Source organism: Dermatophagoides farinae, chromosome 6, assembly GCF_024713945.1.
Source record: "Dermatophagoides farinae isolate YC_2012a chromosome 6, ASM2471394v1, whole genome shotgun sequence".
Classification (NCBI taxonomy): domain Eukaryota; kingdom Metazoa; phylum Arthropoda; class Arachnida; order Sarcoptiformes; family Pyroglyphidae; genus Dermatophagoides; species Dermatophagoides farinae.
In genome coordinates, this window is record NC_134682.1 from 914919 (window position 1) to 935327 (window position 20409).

General features: G+C 31.5%; 3 protein-coding genes across 7 annotated transcripts; 1 reads left to right on the forward strand and 2 right to left on the reverse strand.

Moving 5' to 3' along the window:
• Positions 1-671: 671 nt before the first annotated feature.
• LOC124494140 (uncharacterized) lies at positions 672-10049 on the forward strand. Of its 4 annotated transcripts, none has more exons than XM_075731640.1 (6): positions 730-1013; positions 4340-5969; positions 6547-6570; positions 6725-9175; positions 9254-9436; positions 9504-10049. In XM_075731640.1, the coding sequence occupies exons 2-6, from the start codon at positions 4737-4739 to the stop codon at positions 9702-9704; spliced, it is 4092 nt and encodes a 1363-aa protein (XP_075587755.1). In that variant the 5' UTR covers positions 730-1013; positions 4340-4736; the 3' UTR covers positions 9705-10049. The 4 variants fall into 4 exon arrangements, with proteins under 4 accessions (XP_075587756.1, XP_075587758.1, XP_075587755.1 ...); XM_075731642.1 differs by having other exon boundaries at positions 4753-5969; XM_075731641.1 differs by lacking the exon at positions 6547-6570 and having other exon boundaries at positions 672-1013.
• Positions 10050-10094: 45 nt separating this feature from the next.
• On the reverse strand, positions 10095-11387 carry LOC124494145 (protein O-glucosyltransferase 1). Its single transcript, XM_047057305.2, has one exon. The coding sequence runs from the start codon at positions 11385-11387 to the stop codon at positions 10095-10097; it is 1293 nt and encodes a 430-aa protein (XP_046913261.2).
• A 9-nt stretch (positions 11388-11396) lies between these two features.
• LOC124494143 (uncharacterized) lies at positions 11397-20340 on the reverse strand. Of its 2 annotated transcripts, none has more exons than XM_075731646.1 (13): positions 20097-20340; positions 16949-17325; positions 16722-16874; positions 16304-16460; positions 15348-16153; positions 15113-15281; positions 13679-14170; positions 12986-13591; positions 12808-12870; positions 12360-12729; positions 12023-12292; positions 11869-11967; positions 11397-11524 (listed from the first exon to the last, which is right to left on the reverse strand). In XM_075731646.1, the coding sequence occupies exons 2-13, from the start codon at positions 16982-16984 to the stop codon at positions 11476-11478; spliced, it is 3270 nt and encodes a 1089-aa protein (XP_075587761.1). In that variant the 5' UTR covers positions 16985-17325; positions 20097-20340; the 3' UTR covers positions 11397-11475. The 2 variants fall into 2 exon arrangements, with proteins under 2 accessions (XP_075587761.1, XP_075587762.1); XM_075731647.1 differs by lacking the exon at positions 20097-20340 and adding an exon at positions 18310-19135.
• Positions 20341-20409: the final 69 nt, after the last annotated feature.

Here is a 20409-nt window from a genome sequence, read left to right on the forward strand (position 1 = left end):
GAGATTGTATTGAAATGAAAAACAAGGATGATGATGATGATGGTTTGGTCGATTCACTCGGTAGGAGGACGGATTGTTTTCAATTTTCATTTCAAACACATAAAAATACACTGTTGTGACAGGATATAGTAGAAATGCGCAATCTCAATAAAAGAAAAAAAAATATGAAGCGCCACCATTAATGTGAATAATAATCGTGTAAAAACAGGATCCACATACCACACAAAACTACATTCACACTACTACCACCAAACACACACACACACACATACAACACAAAAAAAAAGTATCGAAAATATACAGCGACGACTCCAACATATAAACTTTATATGGGCGTAAAAGTTATGGAAAAATGCCGCTGATTGGTTATTAATGTTATCCAATAAAAAAACTCACCCAACTTGATTTTCAAATTTTTTTCATATCCATTCCATACACAACATACACACCCAGAGAGAGAGAGAAAGAAAGAGAGATTTGTTGTAAAATATCACATATATATAAATACAAAGAGAAAATGTGTGTAAGCTCCGCCTATTTGATTTTTTTTTCGGTATTAACTAACAATAAAAAACGAAAATTGGTTTTGTGTGCACATGCTTTGTTGCTGCTGCTGCTTTTGTGATAACCAGCCGCCCTATGTATGTATGGTGCACTCTTTTATTTTGTGTATGTGCGTGTGTGTATGTGTGTATATGTCCAATTGGCATTCAGTTTTAATGTTTTAGTTCTGTCAATGTAAGGACGGCGGCAACAACAATAACAACAACGATAATAGTAACGCAAAAACGTTTTTTCCTTTTTTTCTTCATCATCATCATCGTCATTTTATTTTTCTTTGCTTTATGTTATAACATTTTGATGTTGTTTTTTGTTTTTTTTTACAATTTTGCTGTATTGTCATTTGTATCAAAAAAAAAGAAGAATAAATATCGACAATTCTTCAGAAACTTCTGGAACGTTTGTTTATATTTTGCGTTAAGAATATCGACAAAAAAAACTTGAATCACAAGGTAAGTTGCCCGTTTTGAACTTTTGCCTCTCTGTCTCTCTCTCTCTCTCTCTCTATCTCACTCTTATTGCTCTTTGTTGTTATTGTGATCGTTGTGTATGTGGATGATATGTCAATTTTTTTTTGTGTGTACGCATGCGTTGTCAAGTTATTTTTCGCCTTTTTCGTCAAATTATCTTGATGATATTTGATTATATTTCCTTTTCCGTTAAAAATTCATTGAAAATTCCAGGACAAAATTTTTTTTCTTTGGATTAAAGAATTTGAATTTATACAGAGATTTAAAGAAAATCAGAGAAATTGAGAGAGAAAGAGAGTGTTTACTGTAGTTTTTTCGAGTGTGTTTTTCTCTTGTACATTTATGTGCCACTTCCATCACCACAAATCCGACCGAATGTTTTGTCGATTTTCTGTTTTGATTCGATTTGAGCATGCGTTCAAATTATTATGTGTTTGTGTTTATTGGTATTCTGGCGTTTATCGTTTCTTCGTAACACGATAATTTTGAACTGAAATAAAAATGTGTGTGTGTTTGTGTGTAGCTGTTGCTTTGCTTTTTCGTATGTGTTTCCTATCTTTCTTTTTTTTTTGGATGAAAATAACAACAAAAAAAATCTACAGTAAAATTTCTTTATTTTTTTGGTTAGTGTTCCAAAAAGTGATGTCATTTTTATAGTCCCTCCTTCTGGAGCCCATTTTAATAATCCACACATGATCAAGATTGAATCCTTATGGATTATTTTGACAAATTAAACCAAGATAAAGATTTAGGTTCAACAACAAAATCTATTTTTGTTGTATGGTGAGAGAGTTTTGACTGTTATTCGAATGTTTGCCTTTCTCTGTTGGTCTCTTGGGGCCTTTTTCAATTCATTTCACAAACATTCATTCTTTTTTTTTGTTTAGAGAATCAGATCGAGCAAGTGAAAATTTTGACTCATTCCATACCGAATATTCGGTTGGATGAGCTTTGTGTTGTATGTAAAAAAAACTTGATCATCATCTAGTGTGTACACACTCTCTTGTGTTCCAGTTTGATTCGATTTTCGGGTTCGATGCCTGCTCGACTTTATGATGGGTTGGTTACTGATGATGATGATGATGATGAGGAGAATGACAAAGATGATGGCGATAGGCATCATCATCATTCTCTTCATATAGTCACATCAATTGATTGCAAATTATTCGTAAAGCTCGAAAATGGATGGTGTGGTGTTGTCCTGGTGAGATTTTTTATATTTGCATGAAAAATAGAAAGATAGAGAGAAAGAAAAGTCAAACACCAGCCAAACATCAACCAGCGGGCTAGCAAAAGTATATACAAATAAATGAAATAAAAAAAAAATACTATCCTTGTGTCTCTCTCTCTTTCTTTCTGGTATCTAGGCTGGCAATCAGACATAGCCATAATAATAATAATAATCATCATCATTGCATCGATTGTGTGTATACGAGAAACGATGATGATGATGATAGAGGATGTAGATGGTATAAAAAGAGAACCATTGATTGCTTTTTCTCTCTATCTTTGTATATATCTTATATTGAAAATTACAAAAAAAAATTTGTCTCCATAAATTTCTTTTCAACTATAAAAAATATTTTGGATTTGGATTCACATTTTTTTTTTATATCAAATGAATGAATGGACACATATGAAAAACGATGATGATGATGATAATAAAGATTGAAAGAAGAAGAAGAAAAAGGCGTCATCTGAAATTAAATATTATGTGATGTGTGTGTGTGTGTGTGTGTGTGTGTAGATGATGGCTCCAATCCAATGAAGGAATAACAACAACAACAACAAAAAATCACTCCTTCTTTTGCTATTACCTTTATAATATGCTACAAACGAATGTATGAGTGAACCAGGACGCCATGTTGAGCATTTTTATTCTATTCTTTTTTTATCGCTCCTTTTTCTTCTACTTCACATTTATTATCTCCCAAAGGAATGTTATTTAAAAAAAATAAATAAATGGCTCTGTAGTTGTTTGAATGCTATGTATGTATGAATGGATGGATGGATGTTGTATGAATTGAAATAATAACTGAACTGGTCCTTTCTTTTTTCTCAATTATTTTTTTTTCTTCTGGATTTTGTTGTTGTTGGTTGTTTGGAGTGTGTGTGTGTTATTTCTTGTACCGCAATCGAATATAACGCGCACACACACACAATGTCGACTCTTTTTTTTGGAGAGGTTTTTTTTATACAATTTCTGGTTTAGTAGCATATATGAGCCTTCCTATTTGTGATTGATCATCATCATCATCATCATCATCATCAGCAGCAGCAATGAGTTGAAAGAAATTGATTTGTTGAAATTATTACGGTATATATCTGTGTAAATAGATGTATCATCCTTCTTTTTTTTTCTTTTTAAATACCACCTATAATGATTGATTTTAATAATAATAATAAGATGATGATGATGATTTGTGATTGGTAGATTTAATGTTTACCTTTATTCATTCATTAATGATGTTTCTGTTATTTATTTATTTTTTTTTATTTCAATGTTGATCAATTTTTGATAATTATTTATTGCTTGCAAATTGTTGAAAGCATAGAGAAAAATGGAAATGAAGAAATGAAAAATAATTAGCAAAAAAAATAGCAACGGAATGTGAATGTGATGATAAGAAATGAATGAGAATTGTGTATGAACCTCGAAAACCTGATTATCATTGACACGAACACGCACACACAAAATCAACAAGTAAAAAAAAAGAAGGCAATAATGATGATGATGACAAGATTGAATCTGGACGTTATATTTGATTTCATAATGACAAACTTGATCAATAAGATTTCTTAACCAACCAAGAAGGTTTGAACTAAATTCATTTTATGATGATCATGATGATGTTTAGATGTGTATTGGTGATGATCATGTGTTTGTGTGTGTGTATGTGCATTAGCTCGTAGCACAGCTAGTGAAAGAGATGAAGAGAGAGAAAAAAAAAATCCCGAAACATATGTGCAATCATTTCAAATTTCGACCATAATACGTACACGTTGTTTACAAAAACATACGATCATTTTTTTTTGGCAATAAATTAGCCAACTCTATGTGTGTGTGTGTGTGTGTTGTACAAACAAAAGAAAGCTATAGAATTGAAACCAATTCTTCCATGCCTTGAATGATAATGATGGTGATTGACCATTTTTTGTTGTTGTTTATAATATATCAACGTGTAACTTTATTTTTTCCTTTTGGTTTTTATTTTTGGTTCATTTCTCATTTTATTCTTTCGTTTTTTTTTTTGGATTATATACATGGTACTCATCTCATCACTTATAAAATCCCTCTCCAATTGTAGTTTTAGTGTTCTGTTCATCAATACACTCCGAAGTTTTTTTTTTTGGTTTGGTTTGGTTTTTTCTCCCTCAATAATATATTCCTCAAAGTCCTACTTCCTGTTCCGTTCCGTTCCGCTCACTCTCTCTATCACTTTGGCTTGGTTTCACCACCATATGGTTCATACATTGCACCACTACTACTACTGCATTTCCTTTTTGTTTTGGTGAAGGAATTTTGACTATATTGACACCCCCCAAAAAAAAGAAAACAAAAACTTGACATTAATGTTTTTTTTTTGGCTAATTTTATGTGAATTTTTTTTCAATATCTATTGTGGTGATTGTTGTTGTTGTTGAAAAAAAAAACAAACAAACAAAATGTTCACATCATGATCATCATTATCAACACCATTAACAATGTCGTCATTAACAGATTCACCAAGATTAATTAAAACTTCCAACGGTGGTTTAATTGTTGGACATAATACGAATAATAATAATAATAATACAGTCTCATCCGGTTCTTTTGCTCATCAAACAATATTGACAACAACATCAGCTAAATCGACAACATCAAGTTCATTATTAGCAACAGCATTATTGCCAGCATCTTCAACATCAACGATATCATCAACATCTTTATCATCAACATCATCATCAAGTGGCAAAAAATCACGTAAAAACGATTCATCCAATTCATCTGTTGTCAATAACAATAACAACAACAACAATAACCCGAATACAATTACCGAAAATAATCATAACGCCAATCATTTTCTTCCAATAGCGCCACAAACATTTTTTCAACATCCATCACAACCAGGTCTCACATTGGCTTCTGTACATCAACAAATACAGCCGGGCAGTGTGGCCGTATTTACATCGCCAACGATGGCGATGGCCACAATTGCCGGTACGGCTGGACCACAAGCTACTGTCCATCAACAACAAGGTACCTCGCCAGGTCAAACATTACAACATCCACATCAAAGTTTAGTTGTTAATGGTGCCATGACTCAACAATTTTCCACTGGAACATTTCAAACGGCAAATGGTCAGATCATTCAAGCAGCGCCCGGAATGCAAATGATTGGCGGATTACCAACACAGGTTCAAGTGATTGGTGCCAATGGACAGCCAGCATATTTTCCACAATTCTATACGGCTGGTCAAATGCAACCAACAATGTTGTTGAATAATTTGAGTATGGCAATACCGGCACAAAATCCAAGTCAAGGTTTAGCCATTCAATTGCCAACGACACCTACTAATGCTGGTACAACAATGATCACAACAACCGGACAGATGACACATCAAACTGCAAATCAACCTACACCCGTTAAAGGTCATTCTAATCAAACCACCATAATGAAAGGGGTAACCATTTCGCCACAACAGAATACGTTATCAACACAGGCAAATAAAACAAACGCATCAACAAATGCAACGAAAACACAACAACAACATCATCATCAGCAACAAGTAATACAACCTACGGCCGCATTTCAACAGAATACTACCAATCCAACATTTGTCATTGGATTAGCTGCTCCACATAATTCAACCGCAACACAGAATGGTCAAACAACAACCATTCTACAACCGACATCAACACCACCATCATCAGTTACGAATGCCCGTAAAACAACGGTAAGTTGAACACATTGAACAAAAAAGAATTAAAAACTATATTAGAATACACCCAACACTTGTGTTAATAGTAGCGAAACAGTAATAATTAGATTACAGAGATGAACAACACTTTTTATGATTGTGTGTGTGTGTGTATAGATCTGTTGTCATTTATCATATTTCCGGCCAACATTTTTTAGAATATGAAAAAATTCTATGACTGTTTTTGTGTGTTTTTGAAAAGATGATTCATAGGGTTGTTGTATGAAAAATGAGATACACACACACACACACAGGAAATCTATTTTTATTCACAAAAAATTTGAGTAGTTTTTTGTTTTAACAATCAACAGTTCATTCTTTCATTCATTTGATTCTTTGACATGATCCAAGTTAGACATTTTATAATATTTTTAAAATTGTTTTTTTGATCTGTCTAAAATCGACAATTTTTTTCTTTGTTTTTTTCATCAATTTGCTTGCAATTATATTGCTCCCGTAATACCCCCGTGGGTTCATCACCATCTCCCCTTTTTCGCATTGGTTTTTTCCATTATTAATTGACCCAAATTTTTTTTGCGGATTTATTTATTAGAGCTCTGGCCGTTCAAACAATAAGGTTAGTTTCATTACTCCCTTTATTGAAAGATTTGTTTGTTCGTTTTTTTGTGTTAGATTTTCTTGCCTATTATTTATTTATTTATTTATTTTTTTTTTGGTATTCTGCAATTCTTTATTTTTATCATTATTATTATCTATTGATTGAATTGTAGGGCACAAGTTTAATTCAAAAAATTCAACCTACATCACCATTATTGACACAGGCTCAATTCAAAACAAATACATCGTTTGGCACAACATCGAATACAACTTCTCCAGCTCCTGGTCAAACCATCATGGTACATGGACAAAGCATTCAAACAGGTCCCAATGGCAGTATTCAATTGGCTCCAAATCAACCGACTATTATTTCACCATTAACATCGTTTCAAACACTACAACCAAGTATCACGTGGACGACATCACCACAATTGAATCAAACACCAACACAACTAGTTGCGCCGAATGGCCAGATTTTGATTCGAACACAAGGTCCAAATGATTCGCCACACATGTTGATTCAAACATCAAATAATCAATTTCAAGCTGTTCCAATGCAAATGACACCCACAAATGGTGATCAACAACAGAACCATCAACAAAATGCCGGACCAATGCAAGTAACGCCAACCGGACAACCTACTATGATGGCAACATCATCTATCAATCCAACAATGCCAATTTCGATCCAAACCAATCCAGGAGTAGCTACCATGTCTACAGCAATGGTTAATTCTCAACAACAACTAGCCAATTCCTTACCGAACACAACTATGCTTACGATGGTATCATCATCAGGAACTTCGACATTGACAACAGCGACCACCTTGGCTCAATCACGACAACGTCCGTTACGACCGGCTGCATCGATTGCATCATCGATTCCTTTAACAACAACAACAGTTCAGACAACTAACAATGCTATACAGAATTCAACGGCTAAATCAAAATCAAGTGCAAATAATATTCCTAAATTGGCTCCCAAAGGATCGACTTCTGCATCATTATCATCATCATCAACGTCATCGTTGTCATCATCTCCATCAATTGTATCGAATTTTCCAAAAGCTCAACCATCATCTCTTGCTACTATCAATGGTAATAATTCTACGGCAAAAGTACCATTGCCTGTTGTGCTTCCAAAGACTTCTGCAGAAAATATCACAAATGGTGCTATCACAATGAATTGTAAAATACAAAAATCTATGATTACATGTGCTCAAAGTGTTAATAATTCTACCTCAATAATGAATAATAATAATACATCGGTATCTTCTAGTACCAGTACACAATCGTTTGTACCGCCACAGAATAATAATCTAGTCTCTGGTATGACTGCAACAGGAACTAATACTTCATTCAATGGTAAATTAAATCGAAATAAACCACAAACCGAAAAGAAAGATGCTGCAAGTGGTACGGAAAATAATAATAAGTCATCAACATTGGTCTCATCATCAACATCAACCATCAATTTGAATCTCAAATCTCAAATGAAACCTAATTCCTTGAATTCTATGCGAAACAATTCATTAACAAATACAAAGAATAAAATACCGATAGTTTTGTCATCTGGTCCTCTACTTACAAACAATACAAATCAATTGGGTAAAATACCGAATCATCAAACAGTGAATGGTACACAAACTCCACCTACATCATCCGCCAATAAAACTTTAACGATGATGAATGGTGGTGGTGGTGGATTAACAAATGGTGTATTGGCCAAATCGAATACAACAAATACAATACCATCAACGACAAATACTGGATCTCAAGTGGTCAACAACAAAACCAAACAAAATGATCCTAATAATCAAGTATTAACGCATGTCATTGATGGTTATGTCATTCAAGAAAGTGCCAATCCATTTCCAATCAATGGATTTTTAACATCTAGTGAATTCGATCCACAAAAATCTAATGGTGTTGTTGTTGTTGAAAAGATGGAATTAGATCCCGATAATAAGGATTTAATTTCAGCAAAATTGAAAGAGAATGGCCTAATTCCGCCTAATTCTCAACCCGGTAATCAACCTCAATCTGATCATTCAAAGATCAATGATCCAAATAGCCAAATATTAGATGATCTTTGTGTCAGTTGTAAGAAAAACAAACGTCTACTACAGGCAAAGAAAAAGAAATGGAAACGATTTTGTCAAACTTGTATTGATAGATTCTTGAATAAAAAGAAAAACTTTAAAGAACAGCAGCAGTATCTACAACAACCACCGAATTTCATTGGTAATTCTTCAGCGATGAAAACTTCCACTTCTTCTATTCAAACACATCAAACAACAACAACAGCAGCAATAGTCACTGCTGCTGTTGTTGGTTCCACCAAGATGAATAGTACTTTAGCCACCAATAGTAATTCTACATTATTGCCGACAACGCCGATAGTCAACGGCCTTGGTGGTGTTGGTGGAAAACATTCATCAGTAATTGGTGTTTCGACACCACCGGGTGCTGTAACATCAAACATCAGCATCGATATTGGCCAAAATATGGCCAAACGTCCATTGAATCAACAATCAGCAGCAGCAGCTACAATAAACATTGACCAGCAACAAGCAAATAAAAGACTTCGACTGTCTTCACCTACAAATGTTATCGGAAATTCGGTATGTTTGGGTATTTTTGACAATTTTAAAAAAAAATTTCAAATGAGACACTGATTGATTGTTTTTTTGTGATATTAGACCCAGACAACTGGTGATGTTGCTGTAAGTAATGGCAATAATGTTAATACAACCAATGGAAAGACTTTAGATTCTTTAGCAACGACATCATCAACAACAACAACAACATTAACGACAGCAAGCACAAATGATGATAAAATGTGGCTTCCAGCTAATGGAACCAAAGAGCCTGGTAAATGGACTGTAAGTACAACTGTAACATGATATGATGATTTATCTTATCAATAAAAAAAAATTTTTCGTTTCATAGGTGCAAGAAGTTTATGAATTTATGAGCCATTGTGATGGTTGTTCAGATCTTGCTGATGGTTTTAAATCACAAGAAATCGATGGTCAAGCCTTGATGTTAATAAAAGAGGATCACATAATCGATATATTGAATACAAAACTTGGTCCAGCATTGAAAATTTGTCGAAAAATCAAAGAATTAAAAGAACATTTCAATTATTGAAATGAATGTGTGAAAATTTATTTTGCAAATTCGAATCAAAAATATATTCATGTTCATTCATAAATAACGATATATTATCCTAGAATTTGCTTCTTTTTCTTTTCTTTTTGTATTTTTTCTATTTTATATTTTATGTATGTATAATAATGATATATAATTTATATATTAGATAGCCACATCTATCGATTTCATCTCAAATATTCATTATACTTTGATGTAATCTGTTCTCAGTTCATTGTTTCTTTGATTTGTTTATTTATAAAAAAATGTCTGGCAAGAAAATTTCGTATATAATCATATTTGATTTCTTTGTAAATAAAAACATTTTTCTTTTTGAAATATCAATCAATGAAATGAAATTTATCACAGTTTATTTTTATTTTATTTTTTTTAATGAATTTCAATCAAAGTAGAATTTGGTTTCAACGGTCGATATGAAATTAGACGATCAGAATATAATGTCAATAATTGTTGCCAATAACAGCGAATCGTTTTCATTGTAAGTTGATCGCGAATAAATTCGAATCCACGTTTAGCAATTCTTGATGCTAACAATTGATTTTCGTTTAGAAATTCCAACAATTCAATTACGTTTTCAAAATTTTTATCAATAGGAATATAATGAATCCATGGTTTCAAATGTGGATAGAAAAATTCGATCCATTCGGATTCAACATTCAATACAAGTGATCGACAAAGGAAAAGATGTTTGTAACGGAAACTGGCTGCAACACCGTGAACATTAAACAAGTATTTGTATTCACAATGATCTTCAAATGAAACAGTTTTGGCTGGATCATCTCCTAGTGTATCGGCTTTTGATTTCCAAGCTTGATTTTTTGTATATTTCGCATCCACCAAATCTGGTCTTGATCGACTGAGCATGACGATTGGATCACGTTGTGAACTTGTTCGTGAACCACGGAAAAAGGCAACATTTTTCTTTTTGTTCCACGAAAGTTTACATTGAATTTTGAGTAATTTCTCGCGCATCAAATCCCATCGACCAATGCCATTTGGATATATATCAAGTGCAGGTCCACCAGACCAAAAAGTCCAAGCCGGATAAATAATATCTGCATAAGAAGAAACTTCTTTCGAAAATGATAATACTGGAAATTGTTGTTCTTTAGGAAAATATCGTCCAACTTGTGGATAATCACGTACATTTATAATCAAATCCATATCTGGTAACTGATCAATAATTTCAAGAATAAAATGTTCAATACCTTGACAACGAGAAGGAAACATACAATCTGATTGACGATAAAGACGTTTGCCTACAATCTGATAGTGAACACCATGTTTAGCAGCAATCATTTTATCGATAAATTCTTTGGTAATAAAATTTGAACCAAAATTTTCTTCAAAATACCTTAAATCTGAATTGATTAATGGAATAAACAAATCGCAACTGGTGGCATCATTTTTATTCGCAAAAGATTCAGAATAATTTTGATATGCCAATTGGATAGTGTCAAAAATTTTTGACCATTTTCGATACAAATCATCTTCAATATTGAATTCAGGTAGATATTTATTCTTTTCAACAATTGACCAATCATTTCTACTAGTGCATGTGTCATGATTCACTGCATCAGAATAATTCGACAATAATGGCAGTAATAATAGTGGTAAAATGAAATGATGCAAAATATAAAATTTTTTCAACATGATAATCATTTTTCGTTTGTCAAATTCAAATATCCAACAATCACATGTCAGATTGAGAAAAAAAACAAAAACAAAGAAATTGCTGAAAGTAACGCCATCAGGTGTTTTGTTCGCGAGATTTGGACATTCGTAATTCATGATCATATCTGTGAAATGGAAAAACAAAATTTTTCATGATCAACAAGAAAACAAAATGAAACCAAAACCAAATAAATGAACAAAAAATAATTAAAGAAATTTTAATTTGAAAAAAAAATAAAATTTAAACAATAAACAATAATATATATGAGGTATCGCGGATCATCATCATATTATATGAATCCATGAAATATAAAATGAAAAAAAAATGAATGCATACAGAATGAGAACAAAAACAAAACTCATAAAAAAATAACCTAATAGAATTTCAAGGCTTTGGCATTTGGCGAATACATTCATATGTGGCATGGAAAATCTGGATCTGTTGTATCATTCGATTATTGAAACTTACGTTTTAATCAAATCAGGAATATCCAGATCATCGATCGGTATTAATTGTTTTAGCTCATCCAATGATCGAACAAATTTCAATTTTCGAGAAAATTTCGAACTGCAACAGAAAATGGCATTAGATAATGATAATTTTAATGAATCAATGAAATTACCTAATGAATGGCTTGCTCATTATAATCAATGTTTTTAGCCAAAATGTAGGATGTACCAAATAAAGACCTTTCAGGTTTTTCTTTAATTTACGATCAATCATTTGATAGCATCGTTTAAGCCAACTAAACGTGGGCATATTATTGACAGAGTGTTGTTGTTGCTGTTGACCAGTAGCGGTTATTGATGATTGGTGAACATTCCCGCCATTATGTAGATAGATGAGTATATAATCATCGGCCACCATATTGTGCAATGTGCTCACAACATATCTTGATGATGAAAATTTAAAAACAAAAAATTTATTTTTTAAATAAAATGACATTTTTTTAAACTTACAGGAAAAGATTATCCATTACATAATGATAATCGATACGTGATCGATCCGGCAAATAACATGCTGAAAACAGAATGATTGCCGGACTAGAAAATTCAGAAGCCACCGCTTCACCATTTGATGAAGGCCGTAAATGGCCACCATGTGATAGGACATTTTTGTAAGGTTCAATCACTTTTAGATCTATTGATCGAAATTCTATGGCGCTCAAAGGTAAAGATGATCGACGATCACTTTGTATATCACCACCATCACCATTATCATTAGTTGGATCAATGTCACTTTGAGTGTTCAATACATCTGAAGATGACTCGTCACCATTTGTTTTTATATTGATATTCGGGTCGATTGAAGCATTTTTATCATCAACATCTGAAAACAATAAAAAACCATGAAAAAAATGTAAATATCAAATGTCCTGGAATATAAAAGATACACATTTATAATTACCAGTTTGGTTCAAGAACATGGTATAATTGACTTCAATTTTTTTCTTCATTGATTGATTACGACCTGTTTAAAAAGCAAAAAAAAAAATTTAAAAATCATAATTGTTGAATGAAAATGTTATATCATCAAAAATGATCATGCAATGTGCACATAAACAAAAATAAAAACAAACAAATACCTAGGGTACTAGGGCTAGGATTGGAATTATTATTCACAAATGAATTGCTAACACCTAATGGATCATTTAAAACAATTTTCGGTAATGTTTGACTAGAATTATTATTGTCAGGACTATTTGAACTTTGATGATCATTGATGAAATTATTGCCATTCATCATTGTCATATCTTGCGATGTTGATGAAACACCAGTAACTAATAATGGTGGTGTCATAATTTGTTCCAAAGCTGGCGGTGAAAATGCATCGCTTGCGAGAACCAAATTTTTTATATTCATCTGTGGAACAACTTTTTTTCGTTGACTTTTTGTCAATGTACTATTACGATTGAATGCCAACGATTGTTGTTGTTGTTGTTGCTGCTGTTGTTCATTTGTTTGTTTGTTGTTGTTGTTTGTTTCTTCTTCATCTTCTTTTTTTTCTTCAGTTTCCTGTGATGATGATTGTTGTTGTGATTGATTTTCAACATTAATGGTTGGTGGTCGATTGTTTTGCATTTTTTCTTGATCATTGGCTTCCGCTTTTTTTGAAAAATTCAAAACAACATTTGGATCTTTGTTTTCATCTACTTGCTGTTGTTGTTGTTGTTGTTGTTCATCATCGGCATCTGTACGTGTGAACATTTTTTAATATGTGATACAATAAAAAAAATTAAACTGATTTTATTACTTCTCATCATTATAATACTACAAACCTGTTTGTTGATGTTGTTGTACTGTTTCCACAGTATCATCATCATTAACATTTTCAACAGCTGACACATCATTCATGTTTTTTTCTGAATCAACCATCTCTTTCTTTTGATTTATTTGTTGTTCAGTTTGCGATTGTTGTTGTTGTTGTTGTTCAACATTTCCTGCATACATAATTGATTCAGGACCAAATGATTCAAAATCAAATTCAATTTCATGCGTATGGCTTAGGCAACTATTTTCAACTGGATTCATTAGAACAAGATTTTGTCCATCAGCATCCATTACAAGTATATTTTCATGTTCCATTGAATCAGTGACATTTGGATAATCACCAACAAATTCACCAACAAATGAATCATCGATAAATGAACCATAATATGAATCTGGTTGCTGTATAAATGATGATGGTGCACTTGTTGTTGCTGTAGTATTAATCGTCAATTCACCGTTACCATTCGTGATTGTTACTGGATCATTACGTTTTGTTGTTTCTAATGCAGCAGCAAACGAGTTTTTTTTCCAATTAAAAATTATTTTCGATTCGAGAGGGCCACCACCACCACCACAACAACAGCAAAAAAAAATGAAAATCAAAAACAATCAAGCACAATCAAGAAAGTGAATCAAAACAAAAAAAATCAAAAACACAACAACATGCGACATATAGAATGTGAAAAAAATGAAATTAATAATAAAGGGAAATAAAAAGCGGAAAAAAATGATAAATTATCTATATATCACACACAAGAGAAGAATGACTTGACAACAACAACCAAAAAAAATCAAATCAATCATTCAACAACAACTATTACTACTAAAGTACAAACAAAAAAAAAACACACATACAAACCAAATTGGGTAGATTATCCATTTGTTTTTGGCGTTGCATTGTTTGATTGAATAAATTTTCTCCTGATGATGATGATATTTTATGATACTGTTGTTAATGTTGTTTGTTTGTTTGTTCGATAGAAAAAAAATTGAAATTTCATTCAATTACTAACTACTACTCAACTATACAATGAATGAAAAAAAAACATTACAAAAACCTTTTGAATAAGTTCTTCAAATTCTGGAACAACAACAGTTTCTGGTTTATAATTAAGAAGAAATTCTGGATCTACTTCAGCTGTACTAATTTTAAATGATTCATGTTTCGATGATGATAACGATTTTGATTTCGGTGGTGGATAAATGAATAATGGATGTCTTTTATTTTCATGTTCAACAATCACTTGTTGATCAAGGAAGAAATTTTATTTTTTTTTCACACACGGACATATATTAGATAGTGGTTAGATTAGTAGTGTTTTTTCAACAACAGAAGAAAAAGAAAATTTTTATTTCAAAGGAAAAAAAATTAGATCACAGAAAAGATCAAAAGAAAGCGGAAAGCATTGGTGGGACATCATTATCGTTATCATTTGACTTACCACCAATAGAACCATTGCTAGCACCAGGTCCATTCAATATTGTCGATATGATTGGAAGGACAACTTTACGTGATGCTTTCAAATTGTTTTGATTATAAATTCTTAATGATTCCAATGCAGTAATAAGCTCAAGTGATAATTGTTCTGAACGTTCAATGCAGGTTGCAATCTATGTAAATGAAATGATTTATAAAGATTTGAGCAACGAGAAATATGAAAGAAAAACCAAACTAACCGTTCGCATCAGATGTTTATTAGAACAAAATATTGCCAACTGTCGTCGTAGATTGTTTGGTATACGATTATCAAGACTCATCAATATGATAGCATTAAACGTCCGTGGTCGTGATTGATCAGAAAACATAGCTGTTTTCGGCGGTTGATTTGAATAATTTTTTAGTTCCTTCAATTTATCTCTTAAAGACATTTCGGTCAATAAAATTCCCGTCACCGATGAAATACATATTGCTAGATTATTATCTGAAATTGATTCGACAATTTTCATATCTTTTCTTAATAAATCTTCAAACGACAATCCATCAAGTGAATTTTTGGCCGCCACTAAACGTTGATATACTTCATTACGATCGTAAAGTGACGGCTCACTATCGGCTGGATGTTTCATCAGATCTTCCAATTTATTTATTGCTTCGTAATCTTTTGCATTGAACCGTGATGCAGAATGTTCAAAACAAATAGTATCCAATAGTATTGGTCCGTATAGAATTAAGGCAATCTGTGAATCAAACGTTTCCGATGATGATTTGACCGGTGAACCAAACTTGTGTTTAGTGATATTTGATTTAAAATAACGTAAAGCAATCAACGAACAACAAGAACCAACACCGGTATCAATCTGTACTTTTGATGGATCACATTGAATGTATTGGGGTGATGATGATGATGATGATGACTGATCGGAACATGAATGCTGTTGTGGTGGTTGATGGTGATCAATGATTTCATCAAATTGAGCTCGTGGTAAAAGTTTTTGAAACTCTTTATTGTCATTGTGATCAACTAACGATATGAATACTTGCACTATTATTTGATGTTTGTATCATCACAATGTATAATGAATGATGGGCGAATTGGAAAAGAAAAAAATGAGAAAAAATGAAAATGAAGATTATTTGGAAAAAAAGAGCGAATTGGAATGATATGTAAATGAAAAGGCGAGAATGAACAAACCTGTTGATGATGAATTGATAGCATCAAAGTCGATTTCATCACGGCAAATAAGCCATTCGAGTTCAAATTGTAAAACTTTTTCAAACCAAAATACAATCTCTCTACGAAGGTGTAGGTCTTCACGGAACACATTCAATACGGGCAATACAATTACTTCCTATTTTTGTTATCATATTGTACATTGTGCATGCGTGTATTTTTGGTTCATTCACCGAAGAGAACAAGAAAGAAAAAAAACATGAAAAATTCAAAACACGATCATCATTAAAATTTGTATTTTTTTTTTTTATTTATTTATGGATAGACCACCATACACGTGTATCTACTACTACTACTGCTACGACAATCCAGAAATTATTAATAGAACATGATGAAGATTATCCATATTCATGAAATAAAAATTTAAAAAAAAACATACCGAATCATCTTGATCATCATCATCGTCATCTTGATGTTTTGTAAGCTCATGATATTTTATATAGGCCAATACAATTGCCGAAACGGCTGAATCTAAATCACAGCTTTCGTTACCAATAACGATCGATAATTTTTTGAACGCTGTCACATTGGACTATATATAAACAATGGATTTTTGTTTTTTTTTTATTATCGCTTTTTATACAAGTAAAAAAAACAAATACATACCAGATTGAATCGACAAAATTGTAAAAATCGATCCATGATTAAACTGGGAGTAAAAATTGCAAAAAAAAAACAAATTCAAACAACGACTCAGGACTAATGATTGGATACGATGTTTGCAATGTTGATAATGTCCATCATTATCATCAAACACAATTGCACAATTATTATTTTTTTTTGTTTGTTTGTTTGTAGCAATCAAATTACATTCACACACTCACAAAAACTTGTCAATGCACGCTTGTGTCGATAACAGTGAATTTCATTAAATCATCAATGATTTTATTATGTTATTGTTACGATGTGCAACTGTTGTTGTCGTTGTCGTTGTTTTTTCATCAATATTTCGGATGTATATGCAACGAAAACCAATGTTTTGGCTATATATGCAAACAAAAAAAGAAACCAGAAAATAAACATTAAGATGAAAAATTGGTAAGCAAAAAAAAAAAAAACGTGAAAAATTTTCATTTTGAACAACAACAAAAAAAACAGTCAAAATCGGAAACAAATAGTCGCCCATACAAACAAATGATAATGATGATGATGATTGTACAAATATGGAAATTTTTGTTTAAAATCAAGCCAAAAAAAACTAAGTTTTTTTACAATAATAATGATAATTTAATAGAAGAAATTGCACAATTCATTTCATGAAAGGCCATTTACTTGGTGTAATGAACTTTAAAAACACAAAATGTTAAATCGAACACATACACACACACACACCTACTCTTAAATCCTAAATGGTTATTGAGAAAAAGCTTCTAATGACTAAAAAAAATCGATTAATGATGATGATGATGATGATGAAAATAACAATCATCAATCAATAATTTCATTGATTCAATGATCTAAATTTATCAATGATCAATAGAATTCATCATCAACATCATCAGTAATGGGATGTGCAACCAGAAAAAAATATGACAATGATAATGATAATTTCAACGGTGAACAAGAAAAATTTCAAATTGAAAATAAAAACTAATGATCCGGTTCTGTCAATCATCATCATCATCATCATCGATGACAAGTGGAAACCATGAAAATAGAAAACAAAAAGTCGGTTATATCGAATTAACGATAATCATCATCAAATGATGATGATCAGGATAAAGATAATAACATGGATTATAGAAAAAAAACAATGGTCTTTTTCAGATGATGATCATTGAAAATATTGAATAGCAAAAAAAAACAAGAAAATTGAAATCATTTCATGATCTGAACAACAAGCCGAAAAAAAACAGTTTGTTCTAAAGAGAACAAAAAAGCTAAATCACAACACAACACAACAAAACCCATGATCATCATTATCTTTGTCAGAAGTTTTCATATTAAAAAAAAAAATATTCAAATACCGTGATTAAACAAGCTCTGTGTGTGTGAGTGGAACAACAAAAAAAAAAGAAATTTTAAAGTGTCAAAAATAATAATGGAAAAATGGTGGATGATGGTCAAATCGATGGATTAAAATGATAATAAGATATAGATAAAATGGCAATCACTCAAACACACAATTTATTCATAATGAATGAATGAATGAACGAATGAAATACACCACCATCATCGACAGGATGAAATTAACAATGGTCAACAACAAGAAGATTTTTCAAAGATGAGAAATGGTGATAAAAAAAAATCTGAATATATGAAAAAAAGGATGATTTTATTGCTTGTAAAAAAAACTAAAATTGAACAGAGACACATAACAAGAAAAGTCTATAGTGTATATAATGGTGTGTGGTTTTTTCTCGTTGTTGTTGATAATAATGATTTAACAATGTTAATGTGTTTTTTTTTTCTTTTGGACATGACAAAGAAAAAACATTGTTATTCAGCTGAATAAACGCCCATTAACAATATTCTGATCATAAAAATGATGATGATTTGAATCAATCAATAAATCACAAGACAAAAAAAAATTCACTACACATAAAAAAACAAATGATGATTTTTGGAAAATCAAAATTTTCAAATGATTATGATGATGATGATGAATGGCGTATCGTCGAAGTCATCATCAAGTCGATGTTGTGAATACACACAAACCGATGACGATGATGATAGGCCATGAAAAATCGTGAAAAAGAAATTTATTTTACCGATTAAGCGGATTTTTTTTCACATTTTTTATTATTTAATCATCACAAGTAAAATGACAAGCGAAACAAAAATAAAAAAAATTGAATGAGCAACAGGTTGTTTTTGTTGTTGTTATGAAGATGTCTCAATATCGCCGGATCGAATATAATCATGAAAATTTTTTTTTTTTACTTTTCTCGCATGATTATAATTAACAATGACATCGAAGAAATTAATCATTTTACATCATAATCAACAAAATTTAGCAAACCGGAACTGATGATATCAAAGGCTTGAGAAATGATCATGAGATTTATTATCAAAGATCAAAAATCATTCATTGACTTTTGATTGGCGAAAAGTTAATTGATTTTTTGTTTTGTTACATTTGCGCAAAAAAACAGCCAAAAAAAAAATCAACCAGAAAAATTGGAAATATTTTGTTCGGTTTTGTTTTTCATCTTCTTTCGTCGTCGTCAAAACATTTTGTTGTCTGTCGGATTTTGTTATTCGTCATCATCATTGAATTGAACACATTTTGTTGTGATCAAATCACAAGTGCATTAAAAAATATATATCAATCATCAATTGTGGATTGAAAATTGTGGTTGTGGTAATCATCATTTTCATGTGAAATGACACCGAAAAAATTTGAATACAACAAAGAATTCATGCAAAAAAAAGAATAGAAAATCAAATCATCCAAGCAAGAAGATGAGAATTTTTTTTTGAAATGAACAAAAAAATTGGAAATTTTTCTCAATACAATGAATACCGAGATAGAGATTCAGCAGATATGGCCAGATGTACAAACAAACAAACAAACAAAAAAAAGAAAGAAAAAAAAATGCTCGAATGATTACAAAAGGGATAGAATTGATTCAATCATCATCATTATGATCATCATGCCAGCAGATTGCAATGACGATGGAAATTTTTTTTCTGGTATTTATATTCCCAAAGAAGAATATCGAGTCATCATCATTTATAATCAACAATTCAAGGTTTATTTTATTTTTTGTCCTAAATTTTTTATCATTAAAATCAAAAATGGAATGCTTACCTTTGTGTGTGTGTGTGTGTGTGTTTGTCACAAATTCGGATTAAATGTTTTCAACAGGATTGATAAAACGACAACACAAATGATTCGATTCAAAAAAAAATCAATAAATTTTTCACAATTAACGTATTTTTATGCAAAACAAAAAGTAAAATAAAAATAAAACTCGACAACAAATATCAGAAAAACAAAAAACAGCAACAACAGCAGCAGCAGCAATAGTATACAAGTAGCCAACACGGCGCCCAAAAAAAATAATAGAAAAAAAAATATTTCAGAATGTTCGATGTTGATGATGATGATGAAGTAGTAGTAG